This window comes from Terrapene carolina, unplaced genomic scaffold (genome assembly GCF_002925995.2).
Source record: "Terrapene carolina triunguis isolate 2854851 unplaced genomic scaffold, T_m_triunguis-2.0 Scaffold69, whole genome shotgun sequence".
Lineage (NCBI taxonomy): Eukaryota > Metazoa > Chordata > Testudines > Emydidae > Terrapene > Terrapene triunguis.
In genome coordinates, this window is record NW_020664420.1 from 20,305,089 (window position 1) to 20,325,107 (window position 20,019).

At 38.6% G+C, this 20,019-nt stretch overlaps 1 protein-coding gene across 1 annotated transcript in view; it reads right to left on the reverse strand.

Annotated features, from left to right (window-relative positions):
* Nucleotides 1-410: 410 nt before the first annotated feature.
* Nucleotides 411-20,019, reverse strand: part of RICTOR (RPTOR independent companion of MTOR complex 2) — a 164,303-nt gene continuing 144,694 nt past the window's right edge. Inside the window, exons 33-38 of the mRNA XM_026649060.2 lie at nucleotides 18,356-18,440; nucleotides 16,723-16,956; nucleotides 9,151-9,309; nucleotides 6,994-7,117; nucleotides 5,893-6,031; nucleotides 411-5,292 (exon numbers count right to left, since the gene is read on the reverse strand). Coding sequence (XP_026504845.1) covers nucleotides 5,218-5,292; nucleotides 5,893-6,031; nucleotides 6,994-7,117; nucleotides 9,151-9,309; nucleotides 16,723-16,956; nucleotides 18,356-18,440 — 816 coding nt within the window. The 3' untranslated portion in view covers nucleotides 411-5,217. The remainder of the gene's footprint in view (nucleotides 5,293-5,892; nucleotides 6,032-6,993; nucleotides 7,118-9,150; nucleotides 9,310-16,722; nucleotides 16,957-18,355; nucleotides 18,441-20,019) is intronic.

Genomic DNA, 20,019 nt, shown 5'->3' on the forward strand with positions numbered 1-20,019 from the left:
TTTTGAAATATATCATTGACACGTCATCGTTCATTTCCAAAATAGGAAATTTTCAAAAGTGATTTTTTAATAATTTGAATTACTTTCCAAAAAACACTTTGGTGATTACTGCAAGTAAAAGATTATGTGGTGAAAACTGTTTAATTGTTTTTCAAAATTCAAAAATCATGTATGAAAATTTGTAATTTAAGTGATAAAAATTAAAGTTAATTTATTTTTATAAATTGATGAATCAAAATATTTTTTGGAAAATGGGAATTTTTCCTCAAATGGGCATTTTTGACAAATTTTCATTTGAAAAATTTAAGTTGGCTCTAATTATATTTAGTAACTCAAATACATTATATAATAGGAAAATTCCAACTCATTTCTAGTGCTTAGAGGTAGTTAAGACACCAGGACAACTGTAAGTAGTTTAAGCATTTTATTAACAATGCATCCCTTTGATAAGATTATACTTCAGGAGGCTTTTAATGCCCATGGACATGAACTGTACGCACTATACAAAAACCAAAAAAAACACAAAAAAAGATCAAGGTGGGCAAAGCCGTGTTGAGACAAGCCTCTGTTTAAATTATACACAGCTCAATGAAATATTCTTACGGAAAATATATAAATACTTTTTCTTTCTATGTTACAGGTATACAATATAAATCAGATTTCAATGTCTGTTCAGTGACCTACAAACACTAGAACCTCCAAATATGTAGCAGCGTATTACTAAATAATAATAAAAAAAGTAAAGAAACCACATGGGGCAGGGAAAATAAGTCTTGAGATTTTAACAATCCCTTCCCTCTTCAGAAAGACTAATTTACATCATCTCTTATAATGCAGTTTTAGGGATATTGACAGCCAATATTGGAACATTTTTTCAACTACATCTACAAAATGTCTGCCTTTTCCCCCTAAGACATTGCATTTTGTGCTAAAACAACCTATTCAGTGGCAAAATGGCAAGTTACACTTTTTTGGCATAAATTACATTTCTCAAATTAAATAGTGTATTTTACAAAGCAAGTCAAGCAAAATGTGCAATTTCTGCATGCTGTGGCATTGCTATCCGCCTATTTTACAAAAATAGTTCAAAGAAAATCCGCATTCTTTAATGAACATAAAAATCTGTTGTGAACAAAAATATCTAGGAAATCAGAACATGGAGCTAATAATCAAACAAATCGAAGAAACAAAAGGCTAACCTTTTCCACTTCCTACCAAGGGGAAAACTCTAACACGGTTTCTAACATGTTCCCAAAGGTCTTTCATAAATTTAGGATTTCACTTTCAGTACTAGTATACCTTTAAATAAGCACAGAGTGGTATAAGTGAATGGAACTGAAAAAGATTACAGAACCTTTTCAGCTGCCTCCACAGCGAAGCACAACTTGTTAGAACCTTCTGTGTAAGAGCTGCAAGGGCATGGGGAGAGGGCTAGAGGAGACATTTCCAAACTTAATCTAAACTTCTTCCATGAAGAAGGATTCCTCCTCATGAACGTACATTCACTTTACAATGTTACATAAATTAGCCCAGATCTAGAAAAGCAACTGCGGATTACAGTGCAGACTGAAGTGGAAGCATCTGAAATTTTTTACTGCTCATTACTCATTATTCATTCTCTAGATGTTTTAGAACTATTTCTAGAATAATTATTTCTCTTCCTTATACTACTATCATAACTGTAACTGTTTTTTGTTCAACTCCCTCTCACCACAAATTAGATTCACATTCAAGCTCACTGCATATGTTTTTTAAGAATAATGATAAAATATATGAATGATTTCTCACTGCTGCCTGGTACATACTTTAAGATGTATATAAATGCAACTTACTTCTGAGTGTTTCAACCCAACCCCCAGGTCACTCCCACCTCCAAAAATCTCCAGACAAGTAAGCTTTTATGGTGTAAACTATTGAATACTTCGTCATTTTAGTGTGTCACAAAAAAACAGAAGACATCTGTAGGTAAATATTTAAGATCAGATTAAACAGGGCAACTCTGATGAGCACTATTCTGTTTCTCACATACTTTATGTCCAATGGCCAAAATTACTGAATGTGCACACCTAGGCATAGGTAAGTGATGATCTACTGCAACTCTCCTTGAAATCAGAGAGCTAGGAGTGTTTAACACCTTTGAAAATTGGACCTCTAATCTAGATGCCTACATATGGCTTTAGGTGGTTAACTTCAGGGACCCTCCTCTGAAAATTGTGGCCATACTGTAATATATATTCATTCATGAGCTCTATGTCACAGCAAATACAACTCTTGGGAGTATACTTAGAATGCAAATACTGTAACTGAATGCTATAGGGTTTAGCAGGTGATCAACAGCATTACAAATCTTTAGGTTTGGAAAGATACAGAGTGAGCAGAGTCTGTCAGCTTCTCATGTCTCCTTCTAAAATTGGGGGGGGGGGGAGTTAAGCATAAGGATTTTCAATTAGGTTTAAAATAAGCTGCATTTTACAATTATTTTTCTCTTTATGTAAATATATCTAAATAATATTAAAGGAGCAGAATAAATGCTCTTAAATTAGGAACTTTGCAAAAGGATATTTTGAAAATTCACTCTAAAATTCAAAATTCACAGTTTATAACTAATGCAAATGTCACAAATTACTCCAAATCATACAGTACGCCTTCATCTGTCAATTAACATTAAAAATTAGTGTGAACTAAATGTAATTTAGTTCTAGAAATGCCGTATCTATGAAGCTTACAGTACTGACATTACATCTATTATGCATATTTTGTTGAAATTTACTAACATTGATATAGATACTTGAAAAATTAATCTTCTGCTACCATTGAGATCAACCCTTAAGTTTTCAGCAATGTTTCCATACATTAACTTCTTGGTGTAATGATTCCCCACATAACTGGGTACTTCAGAATACATAAGCATTCAAGGGTGGAGGATCCAGACCTGGCGGTGAACAGCGGAATTAACAGAGTGGCATCAATTTTTAAAAGTATATTGAAATCTTCATTTGCTTACTTTTTGTTTATTGAGATACCTTTCTAATGTTCTTTCTATACTGTCGATAAAAATGGTGACAAAGTTTTGTTTTTTTAAATAAAGGTGGATAAATGGCTTACATTGCCTTAACTGCAGAAAAATAAACAGATTTATTTGATTTAACACCATCTAGAGTTATTAAAACAAAGAGTTCATACTCTATTCTAACTGAGGTAGTGTTGGAAACTACTGTATAACACATGCTAATCCCATTTTTGGTGGGAATACTACATTATTTGCTTTGGAGTTTATATCACTATTTCTTATATTGTGGTTATTTTGGTTTTGCAGAAATGTTTATTCCTTAAGACCAGAGAAGTCCAAATAACTACTGTTGGGTAATGTTTTCCATTATCGAATATATTTCATAGACACGTTATACTGTTATTGGTGTCATTGATGGTAAGAGTTAAAGTGGTTTCCTTCTGCTCTTTCCTTCAATGGGATCTCATGAAAAGATGAAAAACTCAGGGCACTAAATTTTACTGTGAGAGAAGCAGTTTGTAGCCCTGCAACTGCTTTGCTGTCAGGTGTTGGCATGCAGTGCACTCACTGAAATGAATTCTGCAAAGCAATGATAGACAACAAGATGATATTGCTTTGTCCCCAAAATGAATGTCCAATATGATCAAATTAATTCTACATTTCATTAGGAACTGTGTTTTGCTCTTATCAGCTTCACAGGGCTATCTATGGAAACCTCCAATAGCACATTAGTTAATAAGGTAACATGAGGGTTAGGAACTATTGGGATAAATTTATCCTATCTTCATCTAAACTATCTAATTTGACACTTTAATTATAAAAAAGGTAAAAGTGAATGGGTTAAAAAGGTGTTCTATCTAATACAGTCCAGCTGAATGATTCACATATCAAAACCAGGCTTTCTAATGAAGGTGGCCATGCTACTGTATATACAAATTTGCATATATTTGTATTTAATTCTTGTAAAGGCTTCCAAATCTCTTTAGATACATAAAAGGTTTTTTTTTTAGGTTGCACTCAATTTATCAACCTCAATAATAACATGATGAAGGCAGTTATTGTACCCATTTATCGGTCATTGTATCAAGTAAATTGTGCAAAAGATCTAAAGAACACCAATATAAAATTAAAGTACTGCTCTTTCAAAATTTGGTACTTAAGGCTTTTCACTACAATTATTAGCATTATCTGGTGATCAGACATATGAAAATTAAAGCAAACGTTTGTTTTAGAAAAATGTTTCCCATGGAATGTGGAAATTACCTACTACTATGTATTTTACCAAAAAAGCAACAATGATCAAATGTTTTCTAGTTTAGCTGATACAGTATTCACCCTATCTGATACAAATCATGCTTGTTAAAGATTTTCATTTAAGAATAAGACCAATGTTCACAATACATGAGCATGAATATAGAAACCCCAAACACCACATGCATAATGTACAGGGAAAACAATCAAATTTCAGTTGATTTAAAAAAAAAAAAAAAAAAGGATTTGTTGTTTTTTAAATCAGAAACTGTAGTGAAAATCCTTAACCAATTTAGATAACATGTTGTATGTAATTGCCACAAAACTGGAGAGTGTGCTAATAAAATAACAACTCTTGCAACTATAGTAACATTAAAATAACTTATAAGAAAACCCCAGATTCATGGAGGCTTTTCTTTCTATCTGAGGTTATGAACCCCTCAAGTAGTGTTACAAACATTAAGAAAACTAACATAGAAGGCCCAACGTTAGTCCCTTGGCGTCCATTGTTACAGTATGCCCCACTGTCGGCAATGGGTTATACTCTCGTGTACCCTGACTCCTGGCGTCCAGGGGTTAATAAGCAAGGCATCATTCTGCTTATCTGGAACAGAATTTGAAGTCAACCATTTAAAACAGGTCTCTGCACACTGTCGTATATTGTTTAACTGTCATATTAAAAATGAAATGAAAACCTGTGCAGGTGTTCAGTGCTTGTTTCTTGCATATATTGGTAATTACTATTATTAAAACTATGGTAATGAGTTACAATTCCCCAAGGGCTCAGGGGGCTGGGGCAGTGATTTTTGTTGAGAAAAGTCTTCATTCACTCTTCATGTACCAGTAATTTCTGGAACTGTCTAGGAGATGGTGCTCCTATCTTTGCTGTCCAGTCCATCAGAAGTTGTCTGAGGCTTTCAGCAAGTCCATATACCATGCACTGTACAAAACTGAGGTCAGGATTCAGCTGATGTGTCAATTACTGGTTGTTTTGGTGGTGTTGCTAGAACAGCCTCTGCTTCTTCATGCATCTAAAGGGCAAAGAGGATGCAGTATTAACTTACAGGTGTTCTACCATGAACACATCACAGAACCACAAAATTGGCACGAGTGCTCACTTCATTTAGAGCACGATGAAACCTGAATCCAATTGGTGCATCTTTTGAAGTTAATACTGTGAAGAACTGAGAAATATTTTTTATGAATATTGTGCATGCCTGTGTGTGCTGATGATGGGTTACTTACCACGGAGGGAATGCCAAATATAGGTAAGACACTAGAAGAATAGGTCTCTGTTTAAATCCCTGTCTCAGAGTGCTGTGCACCTTCTGGCAAGTAAATCATACTTTGTTTTGAAGAAACTTCTCCTGAGTTACTGCATACTAAACAGAGGCTCCCGAAAGGAAACCCTTGCCAAGACCACCGGGGCTTATTAGGTATCATGACTGGAAACCAGGGGATGTAACCCATAGACCCAGTCACATAGTAGCTGGATCACAGGGTCCTATGCAAAGAGAAGTAGAGGCATGGACCTGTCACTTGAAAAAAGTACACACAGGGGATGACAAAAGGGTCTCAGAAGGGGCAGTTTACCCAAGGATCATGACAAATAAATCTTCACTTCTACTTACTTGTAAAAACTGTACATCTTGAAATAGCTCCTGAATGAACCTTCGAGATGGCAGTCGAAATGTGCAGTGTGCTAGCAAGTAGGACACCTCAGAGTAAAGGCAGATGTCATCAAATGCTTGGGGGAATTTCTCTTTAATGCTAATTATTTAGGAAAAGAAAGCAATTTTAATATACTCTCACATGTAACCATCATAATATTTTTTTTTAAACTGTTCAGCTAAATATTGGTCATAATGGTTGACAAAACTTCTCTCTTCAGCGACAGAAGTTGAGAATTTTTAATTTGTTCAGCCAAAACGATCAACTCATGTAAGAAGAGAAGCACCTAATCCAAATGATCTACAGGATTATTATACTGTTTGGGCACAAGCACTTCTCAACATGTTACATTAGCTAACATTTTGTATCCAACCAGAGGAAATTTAGATTAAATGAAGTTCTATATAAGTATACGAACAAAAATCTCAAATTGGAAAGCACTATTCAAGTCCTTAGGCTAGATTTTATTTTAAAGTGAACAGCACAGCATAGTAGTTTATAACCAAATAGTACAGTATATAATTAAAAGCAACAGGCACTCATTGCATGTAGTGAAGCATTAAGAAAATTCATACAATAAGGACTTTAAGCAGTCAAACTTTTTTTAAATGTACAAAACCACTGCATATCAAATGCACAAAATACCATAATGGTTAAAGGACTATTATGAAAGAAAATGAGACAGAGAAAACAAGTAGATATTAATTTAAGGTTTAATAATAAATCTTAAAAGGCAAGTCCTTAAAGTCTGTCATTCCTCAATCTGTCCTTAACTCCCACCAGTATACATAGGCATGACAGAGTTCCTACAAAATAGTACAACCATACATAAAAAATATGTGTAGTGCTTAGCATTGCAGTTAAGCAAAAACTGAGCCCTAATTTTGGATTCACTTAGTGGAGACATTATGCCAACCCATCTCTACAGACTTATGACAAAATCAGTTTTGATGCTTTTTAAAGCCAGGAGAAAAACATGAAAAAAAAATAGTTATGATTTTACAAGATATCTACACTGAATGCTGGTAAAAACTATAGTTTGAAGGACACATTTTACTTACGTTAGGAGTCCAGTTTCATGGCCTTTTGTTCCTACTGAACTACTCAAATTGATTACTAAGCGTAAGACTTCTTTTCGCAGCAGTATTCGGCACACTGGTGTATCATCTGGAATTGACTTTACTCCTTAGGAAAATAAATTCCACAGTATGAATTTCAATCAGGACACTCTTTCATTGTGTTAAATGGAAGTGTCATGTACTATACAGCTGAACCGTGCTAATTCACAAAAATCGCTGCATTTTGTGAACTACCAACACACACACACGCTAAAAAATGCAAAACCAACAAAACCCATCACCAAATATACTTTGTTCATTTATTTTACCACAACAGTAATTTAGTTTTAACTAGTTAGATTACAGCTTAAGTATACTAGTAAATATTGTGCAATATATTTTACAACAACGAGGTCTTAAAGATGTAACACCCAACTACATTTCTGTCCCTGCTGTGGCACTGGCAGACCAGGTGCCAGCTCTTGCCATGGCTTTAGGCCTCGGCAGAGCACTGATAAATTCAATGCTGGAAACCAGTCTGTTTCACCTGTGTGTTAGTATGGATAACATGGGTGCTGGACTTATAACAAAGTGTTTAGTCTTTATGAAAAACTTAAGTATTACCTTTATAGCATGTGATAAAGGTATTGTAAGTGAGGTTACTGCATGCAGTAATCTCACTTCTACCACCTTTATCACATGCTATAAAGGTAATATTTAAGTTTTTGCTTTCTAACCACAAATATATGTTTGCTCTGACACTGTATCGTCTCCTGCCCATCAAGAAGGGCCATCCAAACTAAATGGGCCATTGTGGAACATCAGTATAAAAAGACTTTGTTAATTGCCCCCTCACACCATGAAGGGGCTACCTGAAAAAGGGCTCAAGCCGATGGGATGAATTCTGGAAGAAGGAAATAAAAATAGCTGACAATAAAATTTTTCTTCTCTTTTGCTATTTCGACTCTCACAGGACCAGAGCCATGAAACAGAAGCAGAGATCCACAGGGTCAACCTAGGATAGCCCTAAAAGACATTCAGAGCTGACATTACAACAACTCTTGTCGCCTACAGGAACCATAGGCTAACTCATTTGTGTATATGTGCTTGCCTGCTTTAACCTTATAATAGCTCTCTCATTTCTTTTTCCTTAATAAATCTTTAGTTAGTTTATTACTGGATTGGCTGCAAGTGTTGTCTTTGGTGAGAGATTTAAGGTACAAATTGACCTGGGGTAAGTGACTTGTCTCTTGGGACTGGAAGCAATTGGAATCTTTTGTGACCTTCAGTGCACAGCAACCAACTATCACTAAGTCCAGCTTGCTGAGGTGGCAAGAAAGACAGGAATACCCAAGTGGACTAAGTGACTCTAGGAGTTCACATTTGTTACTGGGTTGGAGAATTCCAATTCTAGAACACACAACCAGTCTGGGATCTCTGCCCTGGTGCTTGACACTCTGCCCTGAGGTTGGCATTCGTGGTTGTGAACCATTCCACACAGCATGACACTTCAACCCAATTCTGAGCAAAAATATAGTGGGGAGATCTGCCTTTGTATGTGAATTATAAGCTGTTTGGGTTAGCAAGGTTGTACTTTATATGTAAAGTAATTACACTAATTCAAATGATTACAAACCAACGAGGAATTATATTCAAAGATAAAATGTCTTCCCTAATATTTTAAAAGAAATCCAAACTATAAAAAGCTCAACATTTATCAGTTTATAACTGTGTTTAAATATGGTCCCCTATTCTATTTTAAAGGTCCAAAATATGGAATAGAATGTTCTTAAGAGTCCTATATAAACAACTTTAAAGATCATTTTCAGTCTGCTAACACTAGGCTGGAAAAATAAGATGATTAATTTGATTTAAACTGAGGTACAGAGAAGTTTAATTGACCTGCCAAAAGGCCACAGTGAGTAAATGTTAGAGCCAGGAATAGAACTCAGCTCACCTGACACCCAGTTTTGGTGCTCTTTCATGCTACCTTCCTGACAGTGACAGAAAAACACCTAAATCATTTAAAAAAAAAACCCACTGCTACTCTATTACAGTAATTGCAAACAAAATTGTCTTTTAAAATATTTAAGAATAAGAAAGAAAATACTTAAAAAATGAATTAATACTTTTCTAATACTAGCAAGGTTGCATGCTTACCTAGTACAAGATCCGTACTCTTGGTACTACTAGCTGAACCATGGGATACTGCATCACTACATCCTGAAATCCCAGAAAACTTTGAGGAATGAGAAACCACATCTAAGTGATTATGTATGGTCTGCCCACACCAATCAGAATATGGAATGTCAGGAAAATCTGAAAAAAAAATAATATTGCCTATTTCAAGTAAAGTATTGAAAACATACAAGTATGCATTTGAAGGGAGAAGAAAGCAAATTGCAATGTTTAGTCCACAAGATGTTGATGCATTAGAAATGGTAACTGTCAGCATACAATTTGACATCTTTTTAAAAGCCAGATGTTGAACCTTGGACAAAACTGTACCAATATTCCTGAAGTTATCTATGACATTTCTCTTAAGGTCTATGTGTTTGAGAATCAGCATTTGCTAAAATGAAAAATCAAACTGAAGCACTGACAGATGCTTCAAAGACTATCAGGATGATGACTTCCAACTCAATCTAAATGTTGGAAAACTAGCAGGCACAATAAAGCATTATTTATTAATTATTATTATTATTATTATTAATAGTAGTAGTAATATCAGTGTTACATTAGCATCTAGAAACCCAAACTGAGATATAAGCCCCACTGCACTAGTGCTGTTCCTACACATGGTAAGTAATCACTTTTGCCCTGAAGATTTTACAGTCTAAACAGGTTGAACAGGCTGTGAAATTTCTTACCCTATAATTTCCTTTCTTCTAGGAGTGTTTCCAACAATTCTGATACATATGAACTAGTCCCCTCTGTCAATTCAATGCTGTAACACAACTCCTGCTAGTCAAAACTTGTTATCTGGTGTGACAGACCCAGACCAGTGGGGTACAGGAGTCTAGTAGAGGGCAAATATACTGGTCACTGGATGAGTAGTTTTCTGTTCCCTGAGTGACCAGAGAAGGGGCTGCACTAGAGTAATCAGGAACCTGCTAGAACCAGTTAAGGCAGGCAGGCTAATTAGGACACCTGGGTTTTAAAAGGAGCTCACTTCAGTTTGTGGTGCGAGTGTGAGGAGCTGGGAGCAAGAGGCACAAGGAGCTGAAAGTGAGAGGGTGAGGGTGTGTTGCTGGAGGACTGAGGAGCACAAGCGTTATCAGACACCAGGAGGAAGGTCCTGTGGTGAGAATAAGGAAGGTGTTTGGAGGAGGCCATGGGGAAGTAGCCCAGGGAGTTGTAGCTGTCATGCAGCTGTTACAGGAGGCACTATAGACAGCTGCAGTCCACAGGGCCCTGGGCTGGAACCCGGAGTAGAGGGCGGGCCCGGGTTCCCCCCAAACCTCCCAATTTACCTGGACTGTGGGTTCTTCCAGAGGGGAAGGTCTCTGGGCTGTTCCCCAACCCACATGGTGAATCTCTGAGGCAAGAAAATCTGCCAATAAGCGCAGGACCCACCAAGATAGAGGAGGAACTTTGTCACACTGGCTTGCCACCAGATGATTCATTCCAAAATGGAGTAAAAGTTCTTAGAATATGATTAGTAACAATAACTTCAATAGCAAATCAGTAAACTTTTTACAGTAGGAAAACTGGTTCATAAACTGTAGCTTTAAAAATTAAATGTTGTTCCTTGGGTAAGGCACCATCCAGGGCAGAATTGTGGTGGACTCTGGTAGCAGAAAGCAAATGATTGGGTAACAAATGCTCATTCTGCAGCCCAGCGTCCCCCAAACTTCTGATATGCATGGGAAATAGTGAAGGATAAAAAAGTAGAATGAGATGGGGGGAGGAGGGGAGGGAAAGAAACTGTATGCCTCTACAACTCATAACTTGATCCGTCTGACAAGAGGTAGTTTGGATACCCTGAGCCCTTGGCACTTCAGATTAAAAGCTGATTAACAGGTAGCCTGGTGGTTTTATCAATTCAGTGATCTTTGTATAGATCTTTAGTGCTCTCTGAACATCCAGATTATACCCAAGCTTTTCTACAGAATACTGTGGCTTTGGACAGAATGACAGGAGGATGTCTCCTTGTGAGGCATGGAAAGCTGAGTTCACCTTTGGCAAGAAAGATTCTGGGGTCCTAACACCACCTTCATCCTAGAATACACAATGAGATGCCTGCATGGATAAAGCTGAAAACTCTGGGGTTTTGTCTACACTACAGGAAAAAGTCGATCTAAGCTATGCAATTTGAGTTATGTGAATAGCATAACTCAAGTCGACATAGCTTAGATCTACTTACTGCGGGGTCCACACTAACCGATGTCGACGGGAGACGTTCTCCCGTTGACTCCCCTTACTCTTCTTGATCCGGTGGAGTACAAGAGTTAACGGGAGAGCAATCTGCAGTCGATTTAGCGGGTCTTCACTAGACCCGCTAAAATCGACCACCGATGCATCGATCACCGTGTGTCGATCTCCCAGTAAGTGTAGACAGGCCCTCAGACTCATCCTGAAAATGTGATCGTGACCAAGAAACAGGTTTGGATGAACAGGCAGAATGGTGTGACCAATGGCTCCAAAGGGTTATGCTTTCAGCACCTGCAGTAGGCCCCGTTTAGGAAAGACTGGTCTGACCACAAGTCTAGCCACTCTGACAGCTTTGAGAAATCTGCATACTTGAAGATTCTTTGACAAGTAACCTGTATGTAAGATGCTACTTATGGCCAACACCTGGCATGATATGGTGTTGGGCTCAAGTCCCTTGCCCACACTGTTCTCAAGAAAGTCAGAATAGCTGGGATACCAGGGTCCACGGGATTTTTGTTGCTTTTTAGACACTATGCACTAAACCTTGTCCAGATGGAAGAATAGACATTTAGCATTAAAGTCTATTTGGAGGAGACTAGAGTGACAATCACTTTGGAGGATAGAGAGTGATTAATGCTTCCCTGTCAATAGCCAAGCTGTTAGTTGTAGATGGTCTGGGTCTAGATTGAGGCAAAGACCTTGGTGTGAAGGATATCTGGTCTCACTGGTCCATACAATGCAGCTTCCAAGGCCAAGTCTGCCATATCTAAAAACTCTACTCTCCTCAGCCAGTGTGAAGCCGAGCTATCACTTTTGCTTCTTCTTGCCTTATCTTCTGAATCACCTTCCCTAAAAATGGGAAAGGTGTGAATGCATAAAGCAGGCCTTGTGGCCATCTGTGTCAAAAAGCATCCACTTGGAGGGACCTGCTTCTCTGGTATAGTACTTCGGCAGCTTTCTGTTCTTGTGACCAGCAAACAGGTCAACTGCTGGAGGCCATATTCCTGTGATATCAGGCTGATATCCTGTGATATCCTCATTCAGATATCATTCTGAGTTGATTACACATCAAACCACCTAGTTTACCTTCTGGTTCAGTTCTCCCTTTGTTTGCTTGTATTGTATATGTACTGCTCTTATGGAAAATAAGTTCTTCTCAGCCCATTCCATTATCTCCATTGCTTCTGCAGGTAAGAGTTGAGCTCCAAGTTCCCCCATGGCTGTTGATACATGTGACAGTGGTAGTGCTGTCCAATAAGACCAAAACGTGGCTGCTCTTGAAGTGGCTCTGGAGCCTTTTTTGGACTAGCTTGACAGCGCTGAGATCTAAGGGGTAGATGCTTTGATTCCTTTCTATGGAGTTTAAGTACTTTGTGCTTGTTCTGTATCCCACATGTGCTGATCACACCATCAGGATGGCATCTGTTGTGAGTACCCAGGGGTGGGTCTGAAAGGCATGTGGGAAGACCCTTACAGACATTTTTTGGGACTGTCCATCATCTGAGGGAGTACAGTACCTAGCTTGGAACCAGCACTTGATCCTGCATATGTTTTGGTGAATGGTTCCATACTTTCAGGAGAAACACCTGGATATATCTGATACGGGATCTTCCCCATGGAGTGATTACTATACATGAAATCAGAAGGCCCAGTAACTGTAGAAATTGAGCTATGGACAGCCATGTGTTTCTTACCACTATATACAAGGTTCTGAATTTTCTGGAATCTGTCCAGAGATGGGTAGACCCTTGCCACATAGATGGCAAAGTCCACCCCCAGCTGAACTATCCTTGTGAAAAGGACCAGGGAATTCTGCCTGGTGTTTATCATGAAACTGTGCTTGAAGTTATAGTGTCTGGAATGTGGCACAGTTTGCTGCTACTTTGGCTTGAGTTCTGATAAAAATGTCATCAAGAAAGGGATACAGGTGAGTGTCCTGAGACCTGAGTCTGCCAATGACCATCACTAGCATCTTGGGAAAGACCTTGGGGGACAATGAAAAAAGAACTGGCAGAGTTGTGTACTTTTAATGGGTTGTGCCATACACAAATCTCAGTAGGTGGTGGTAGCATGGATATATATGGGTGCATCGATATGCATCATCTAGGTCCATTGAGACAAGAAAGACTGCTTGGGACAGGGATGCTACCATCGAAGCTAGGGTCTCCATCCAGAATCTATCTTTGTTCATTTATTGAGTCGAAATAACTAGGATGACTCTGATGGTACACTTTTAGATGATTAAGAATATGATGTGTAGCCTTAAGAACCTTTCTTCTGAGGGTACTTTTTCTCTTGTTCCTATGTCCAGGATTTTATTTAGCACAAGCTCACATTTGATGTGGCTGCATGAGATGGGAGATTACATGAAGAAAGGATGGGATGGGGAGCTTTATTCGAGGGAGTAACATCAACTCACTATCTCTCATCCACTTCTGTGGTTGATAGAGACGATTCTCCTGAGAAATGAGAAATTCTGCTTCCTAGATTCAAATCTGGACAGAGGCACATTTATTTGCTCATTGCCATAATGAGCCCTCAGAGAGGCTGCTGCCATCTCTGATTTTGCTGCCTGATCCATGGCTCCAGGGCTTTCCTGAATGAACCTGCTGTTCTTTCCTTAGGTACTTCTGTGAGGAGAATGGACAGAGTATTTCTGTTACTGGGCTTGTATAACCTCATCAAGGCAGTATGTGGGGGAAAGGGAAGGACTATTTTGGTTTAGAAGTGTTGTCTGCCACAATCTAACCAACTTTTCCCCCAAACAGCTGAGAGACTGTGAATTTGGATGACCATAGGATTTGTTTGAAGTGGGCATCTGCAATCTGGGGCATAGCCATACATGGTGCCTGTCTGCTGAGCTGGATGCTGTGACCCTGACTGAGAATCTCATTGCATCAATTGGGGGCATCTGTGACTGAAGCTGTTGCTAGGGATATTTTCTTAATGGTAGACCGGAAATCAGGATGTCTGTGTCTCCCTTGGCATTATGGTCAATCCAGCCAGGACACTGTAGTTCTTGTGATGCATGTAGTGGCCATGGACATTCTGAGGGTAGCCAAGGAAACCTCAAAATCCCTCGGTGGCTTCCATCTTTCTATCAGTTGCATCTTTGGGAAAGAAATCCCAATCAGATGGGATTATTATATCTTTTGCCATAGATGCCACTGCAGCACTGACTTTTGATATTTCTGTAATGGCATTTTTTAACCTAGGTTCTATAAGTTGCAAGAGCCAACTCAAAGTCCCCCCAAGCCAACAGCTCATTGGGCTGACGCAGCTAAGGCATGTGCATACCTGCTTATGGCTTACCCTTATTAAGGAATTCCCATTTCTCCCTGATCACACCTTCAAAGAATGGGTGCAGTGGGATTGCTGTCTCAGACAAAGATTTGGAAGGCAGGTATTTGCCCTGAGACTTTTCCTTATATATCTGCTCCTGTTGCATCATATGGTCTCAAATTTAAACAGAGGAAAATACCTTTTCTGCATTTCTTCCATGCCCTACTCACAGCCTGAATATGAGCACTCTCCTTCCTCAGTAGAAGGGGTGGTGCTTTAAGTCAGGGCACAAATACCTCTTAGATTTCTAGCTTTTTTCCTCATTTTTATTCTATTTTGGTTTTTAAAACTTTTTTTCTCCGGCTTTGAAAGAGTTGCCACTCAGGTGTAGCCAGGGCAGGGTCTCTTGCAGCTCTTCTATCTTAAGCTATCTGAATAGATCTCCCTCTGTTCTTCCCCTCGGGTTCCACTCCCTCTTCCTGGGGGATGGGGTCTCAATGCTAGAGTCCCCAGACTTGTGTTGAGAAAAAGGGGAACTGCATATGGTCTTACTTCTTTCCCCAGAGACCTTAGGACTCACTTTAGCATTTGGTGGGGAACAGAAAAGCAGCACCATGTCCTACTCAATGATTTCTTCTTCTGACCTGGGTCTGCCCTAGGATATACCCCTTGGGCTGGCCAGAGGGTGTCCTCCCCATCATTTGATTCTCTCCCCAATATGCTCTGAGACTCCTGATCAGGCTTTTCTGCATTTAGGTCATGGCTCCTTGGGGTAAGGACGGACCCAATAAGACCGTCTGACTAAGTCCCAGGCCTTGGCAGCATGAGGGTCAGCTGGTTGTGAACAGGCCCTCTGAAGAGCCTGTAAATGATGCCTCACACTGATTTAGCTTGGTGTTAGCAGGTGTGCTCCATCATGCCTGTACTGGCAGGAAGGTAACTGTCAGATCCCGGTGGCTGATACTACCACACTGCTTTTTACCTGATCAGAGGAGGAAGGAGAGTAAAAGCTCACCACTACCTGAAAAATTATTTAAATTAAAGCTGGCAAAGAAATGGTTGGGAGCAAAGTGAATTGCCTATGAACTGCAAGATGAGATGCCATGGCAGAAGATCTGGCATCAAGCTAGAAAACAGGACATGACCAGAAGGGGCTGTGTTACAGTACTACACTGCCCCTGGAAACGGAAAGCAGAAGGCAAATAGCCCATATGTATCAGAATTGTGGGAGAGACTGGGCTGCAGAAAAAGGAAGTATTAAGCTATTTTAACAGATGGAGAACTGAGGCATTACTCCAGTTTTACACCAGTGTAATTCCACGGAACTTGCCAAAAAATTCACACAGGAAGTCTGTGGCAGAGCTGGAAACAGAACTCAGATTTTTAAATTTTAAGGTTGATCCAAAGTAGATCAGCATGGTAAAACAGCGGAGACCCTACCTATAGAGGTTAGAAGTTCTGTTAGCAGAATCTGTTTTACTATAGACACCATAAAGGGCACACACCAGCAAACTCTGCAGAAGCAGGTTTGGGAGGGAAGTGGAGAAACCTCTTATGACTCATTCTACTCCAAACCAGAGTAATTGGAGAAGAAAGACAACCAAATCCCCTTCTGTTCACTGCATCTCTTCTCAGACAGACTCTCCAAGCATAAGCTAGTTATTTCCATTTTAACATACATATTGTCTGACATGGAAAAAGTATCTTTTTCCAGTTGGTTTGAAAGTGAGTCTCAGTTTTCCGCATGCTGATCTATGTGCAGGCTTGAATTAGGTTTCAAATTTTCACATTTTAAATAATTTTCTTCTTTGGTGAGCTTTTAAATATTTTTTTTAAAAAGAATGTATGCATACAATTGCATGAACACCAACAGAAGAAGTGGAAAATTGGGAAATTATAATCTAGAAATATCACTGCTGATTGCACAAGATTTTAGTGCTATACAAAGACAGCATAGCCATTAAAAAGGATGTATTATTTTTGTTCATCTTCACAACAGACTACATCAGTATTCAGCATTTCTATAAATCCCATTGAGGCATAAATAAAAGTAGATAGTAATGGAGGCAAACTAACCTGTATGACTATATGCTGTGCTCACTCTGTTATTCTGCTGGTATCCCAGTATCTGGATACAAACGCAATAAAGGCAGTTATCATCTGTGTGCTCCTGTAACCCAGTGTCTTCTGTGTTTTCTAAAAACTGAGAGGCATCTGAACGACTTGTAGTCATTATCTCTGTGAGGCTGATCTGCTGTCTAAGCATTTGGAAGGGACTTTTGACAACATCTGCAGTCCCAGATGGATGGCCTGTAGAGACACAATTAGAAATCAGAAAAAAGCAAGATCAAAGTATGTTAAGATTATATTTTTAATTAAATCCCTTTTAAAAATTAGCCAAAAAATGAAATATTTTTAGTTGGGAAGTGGCGTATCTCCAAGAAGAGTTGTTCGTATTAAAACTGATTTTCTTTCTGTAATAAATCTCACAACATCCCATACAACCTCAATTTCTTTATGAGTAAGAGTCAAAATACTGCAAAATTAAAATACATCCATTGCACATTCAAACTGAAGAAAATATGCACAGCCAATAATGAATTTATTTCAACATTAATAATGCAAAAAAAAACCAGTAATAAATATTGACTCCCTTTCAAAATAAAAGCATGAAACTTTGGTATAAACTCAATATATACAAAAATAGAAGCAGGTATTTGACCTTCTCTTTTATTGGTGCAACAAACTGATGTATGCAATCAAAATGTTTTGTATAATAGTTTTTGTATGTGACAAGTTTGATAACTACACAACTAACCAAGACACTGCAAGTGCTGCTGATAACCAGTTAAAATTACAACAAAGAAGAAAAGCAACCCCATAACAGTAAATAACCAGGAAGCCCAAAAATAAACCAAATCCCCCACTTTCCCTTTACATTGCCACTAACAATATTTCTTTCTTCAGTAGCTCTTTAAAAACACGTGTCTTGCAGTGAGACCTGAAGGTCAGTGGATTCTGACTATTTTGATCTACGAGGGGGAAACATTCCTAAAGGAAACACGATATCCACCAAAAGAACATCATCTTTTACACCATACTGGAGTAGGGTGGGGTGTCCAGCTCAAGCGCCTCTGCTGATCTCAATTGTTACAATATGTCACAAGGAGAGAGGTGGTACTTCAGTAGGAAAATCATAAGCGGTAAGGCTTTGTAGGTCAATACCACCAGGAAATACACAAGTAGTCAGAGAAGATCATGAGACGGTGGTTGAATATGTTTATGGCAAGAAAGTCAGGTTACCAAGCAGGCAAAGATGATCATTCAGAGGAAACGGGAATCTAACCAAACTTCCAGGTTACAAACAGTGGGCAACAATTGGTGGAGACATACCTTACTATCAATGGGGGAGAGAATTTCTGCCCTGGTTTACAGTTAGTTTGCTTTCTCTAACCCATCATGATCAGTTGCTTCTCAATTGGTCTCTAGTTCTTTTCCCTGGTGTGTTATCTTGCTTCCAAGCAAGACCAGGACACCTTGCAAGCAAGATCTGATATGGGGCCGATGCTCCGTTATCCTGAAAAATCTAAATTCAGTCCTCAAAACTGAACAGCTAAGAATAACCTTTTCAAGAAGGGTAGGGAAAGAAAAAAAGTATGGTAAAGTCAAGCTATATAATTAAATGGTATTGAAAAGAAAAAACAACTACCTCCTACGTCAGATGCAAAGACTCTAGTTCCACGGTCATCAAATGGAGGCATGGTTTTCTTTTGGAAATAAGGAGTCTCCTTAACCTGAAACATTTTAAATGAAAGTTATGCAGAAGTGTTTCAAGAAAGTCATTAAAGGATCTTTGAACTAATATGCAGAAATTTTTTTTAGATTTTATTGAACAGCTGGAAACTGAAGCTTATAAAACAAGATGATCACAATTAGTTACGTTTTTATAATCTATACAGCTAATAGACAAAGTGCACACAATAACCTGAAGATTATATCATTTGCTGCATCTACAAATATTTCTACAATATCATACATGTGAAAGGTGCTTTAAGGACAGAACTCTGCTCCATGGAGTTTAAGATGCAAGTAAGGGCTTGATTACATGGGGAAGTTAGTGTGCAGAGAGCCCAGAAAGTGTCCACATAGGAAATCAGTGTACAGTATCTACTCCGCACTAACAGCTACTGTAGGCTTTTCCCCACATGTAGACAAGCCCTTATGTATAGCAAAACAATTAATGGTAGAGGGTGAAAGGAAATATTGGAAAGAGGATTACAACAGTAAAAATCAAGGAATAAATTACTTATGTAGTTACACATCTTATTAGTTCTTTGTGTTTTCCTCTATTGTGTACATAGTTTTTAGATATTGTATAGTAATATATTATATGATAAATTTGATGGAACAAAGTTTGATAGAAGAACAGATATTGGCGAGAGATCAGTACTGGAAGTCTAACCAAAGTGAGTCCTGAGCAGGAATTTGAAGGAGGAATGAAACTACATCGTACAGGATCAGACGATATTCTACACGTCCCCAGGAATAGCTAGGTGCGCTGAGCTGGAAGTCAGGATAGGGAAGGGAGAACTAGGCACTAGCAGTGGTATCTGCAGCCATGAAGATGAGAATGAGCAAGTTTGAATATGATGAAAAATGATCAGAAAAGAGTGCAGAAATGCAAAGAGTGAGGGACATTCAAGGAAGATTATTTTAGATACAGCATGCTGGATAGGAGAGTAATATAGCCATGGCATCAACCGGGTTCTTTAGCACTAGTGGTGTAGAAGATGGGTCACATTTTGAAGATAAATTATTCATTACTTAGATTACAGTAGCATTTACAGAACTCAATCAGGATAAGGGCCCCATCATGCTAGATGCTGTACAAATTGTGAAAGAATTGGCAGGATTTATCAAGTCTGGACGTGTGCACTGAAGAGTACAGTAAAAACATTACATCAAGTTTGTGAAGCAGGGTAACAGGGAGGTTGGTGCAATTATTAACAGAAACGAGGAAGAGGGCTTTGGGGATGAACAGAGTTCCACATTGCACTATAGTTGTTTTGAGCTGGCAGCTTGATGTCCATATATGTATGTTATCATCTGTGCAGTTATTTAGGTATGTGTTTGGGTAGAGAAAGTTGCAGAACTTTACTGGAGGGATACAAAGTTAGATTTGGGAACCACCAGCAGAGAGATGGCAGATCTTAAAAGAAAAAGTTTACCTAAGAAAAGGGTGCAGTAAGATGAGGGGGCAAGGACAGAACCTTTAACACCACCAACAAAAAGGAGGTGAAGCCAATGAGGAAAATTCTGCTGAAGGAGAGTTTGATGAGAAAGGCAGAGACAGTCAAGTGAATGGTAAAAGAG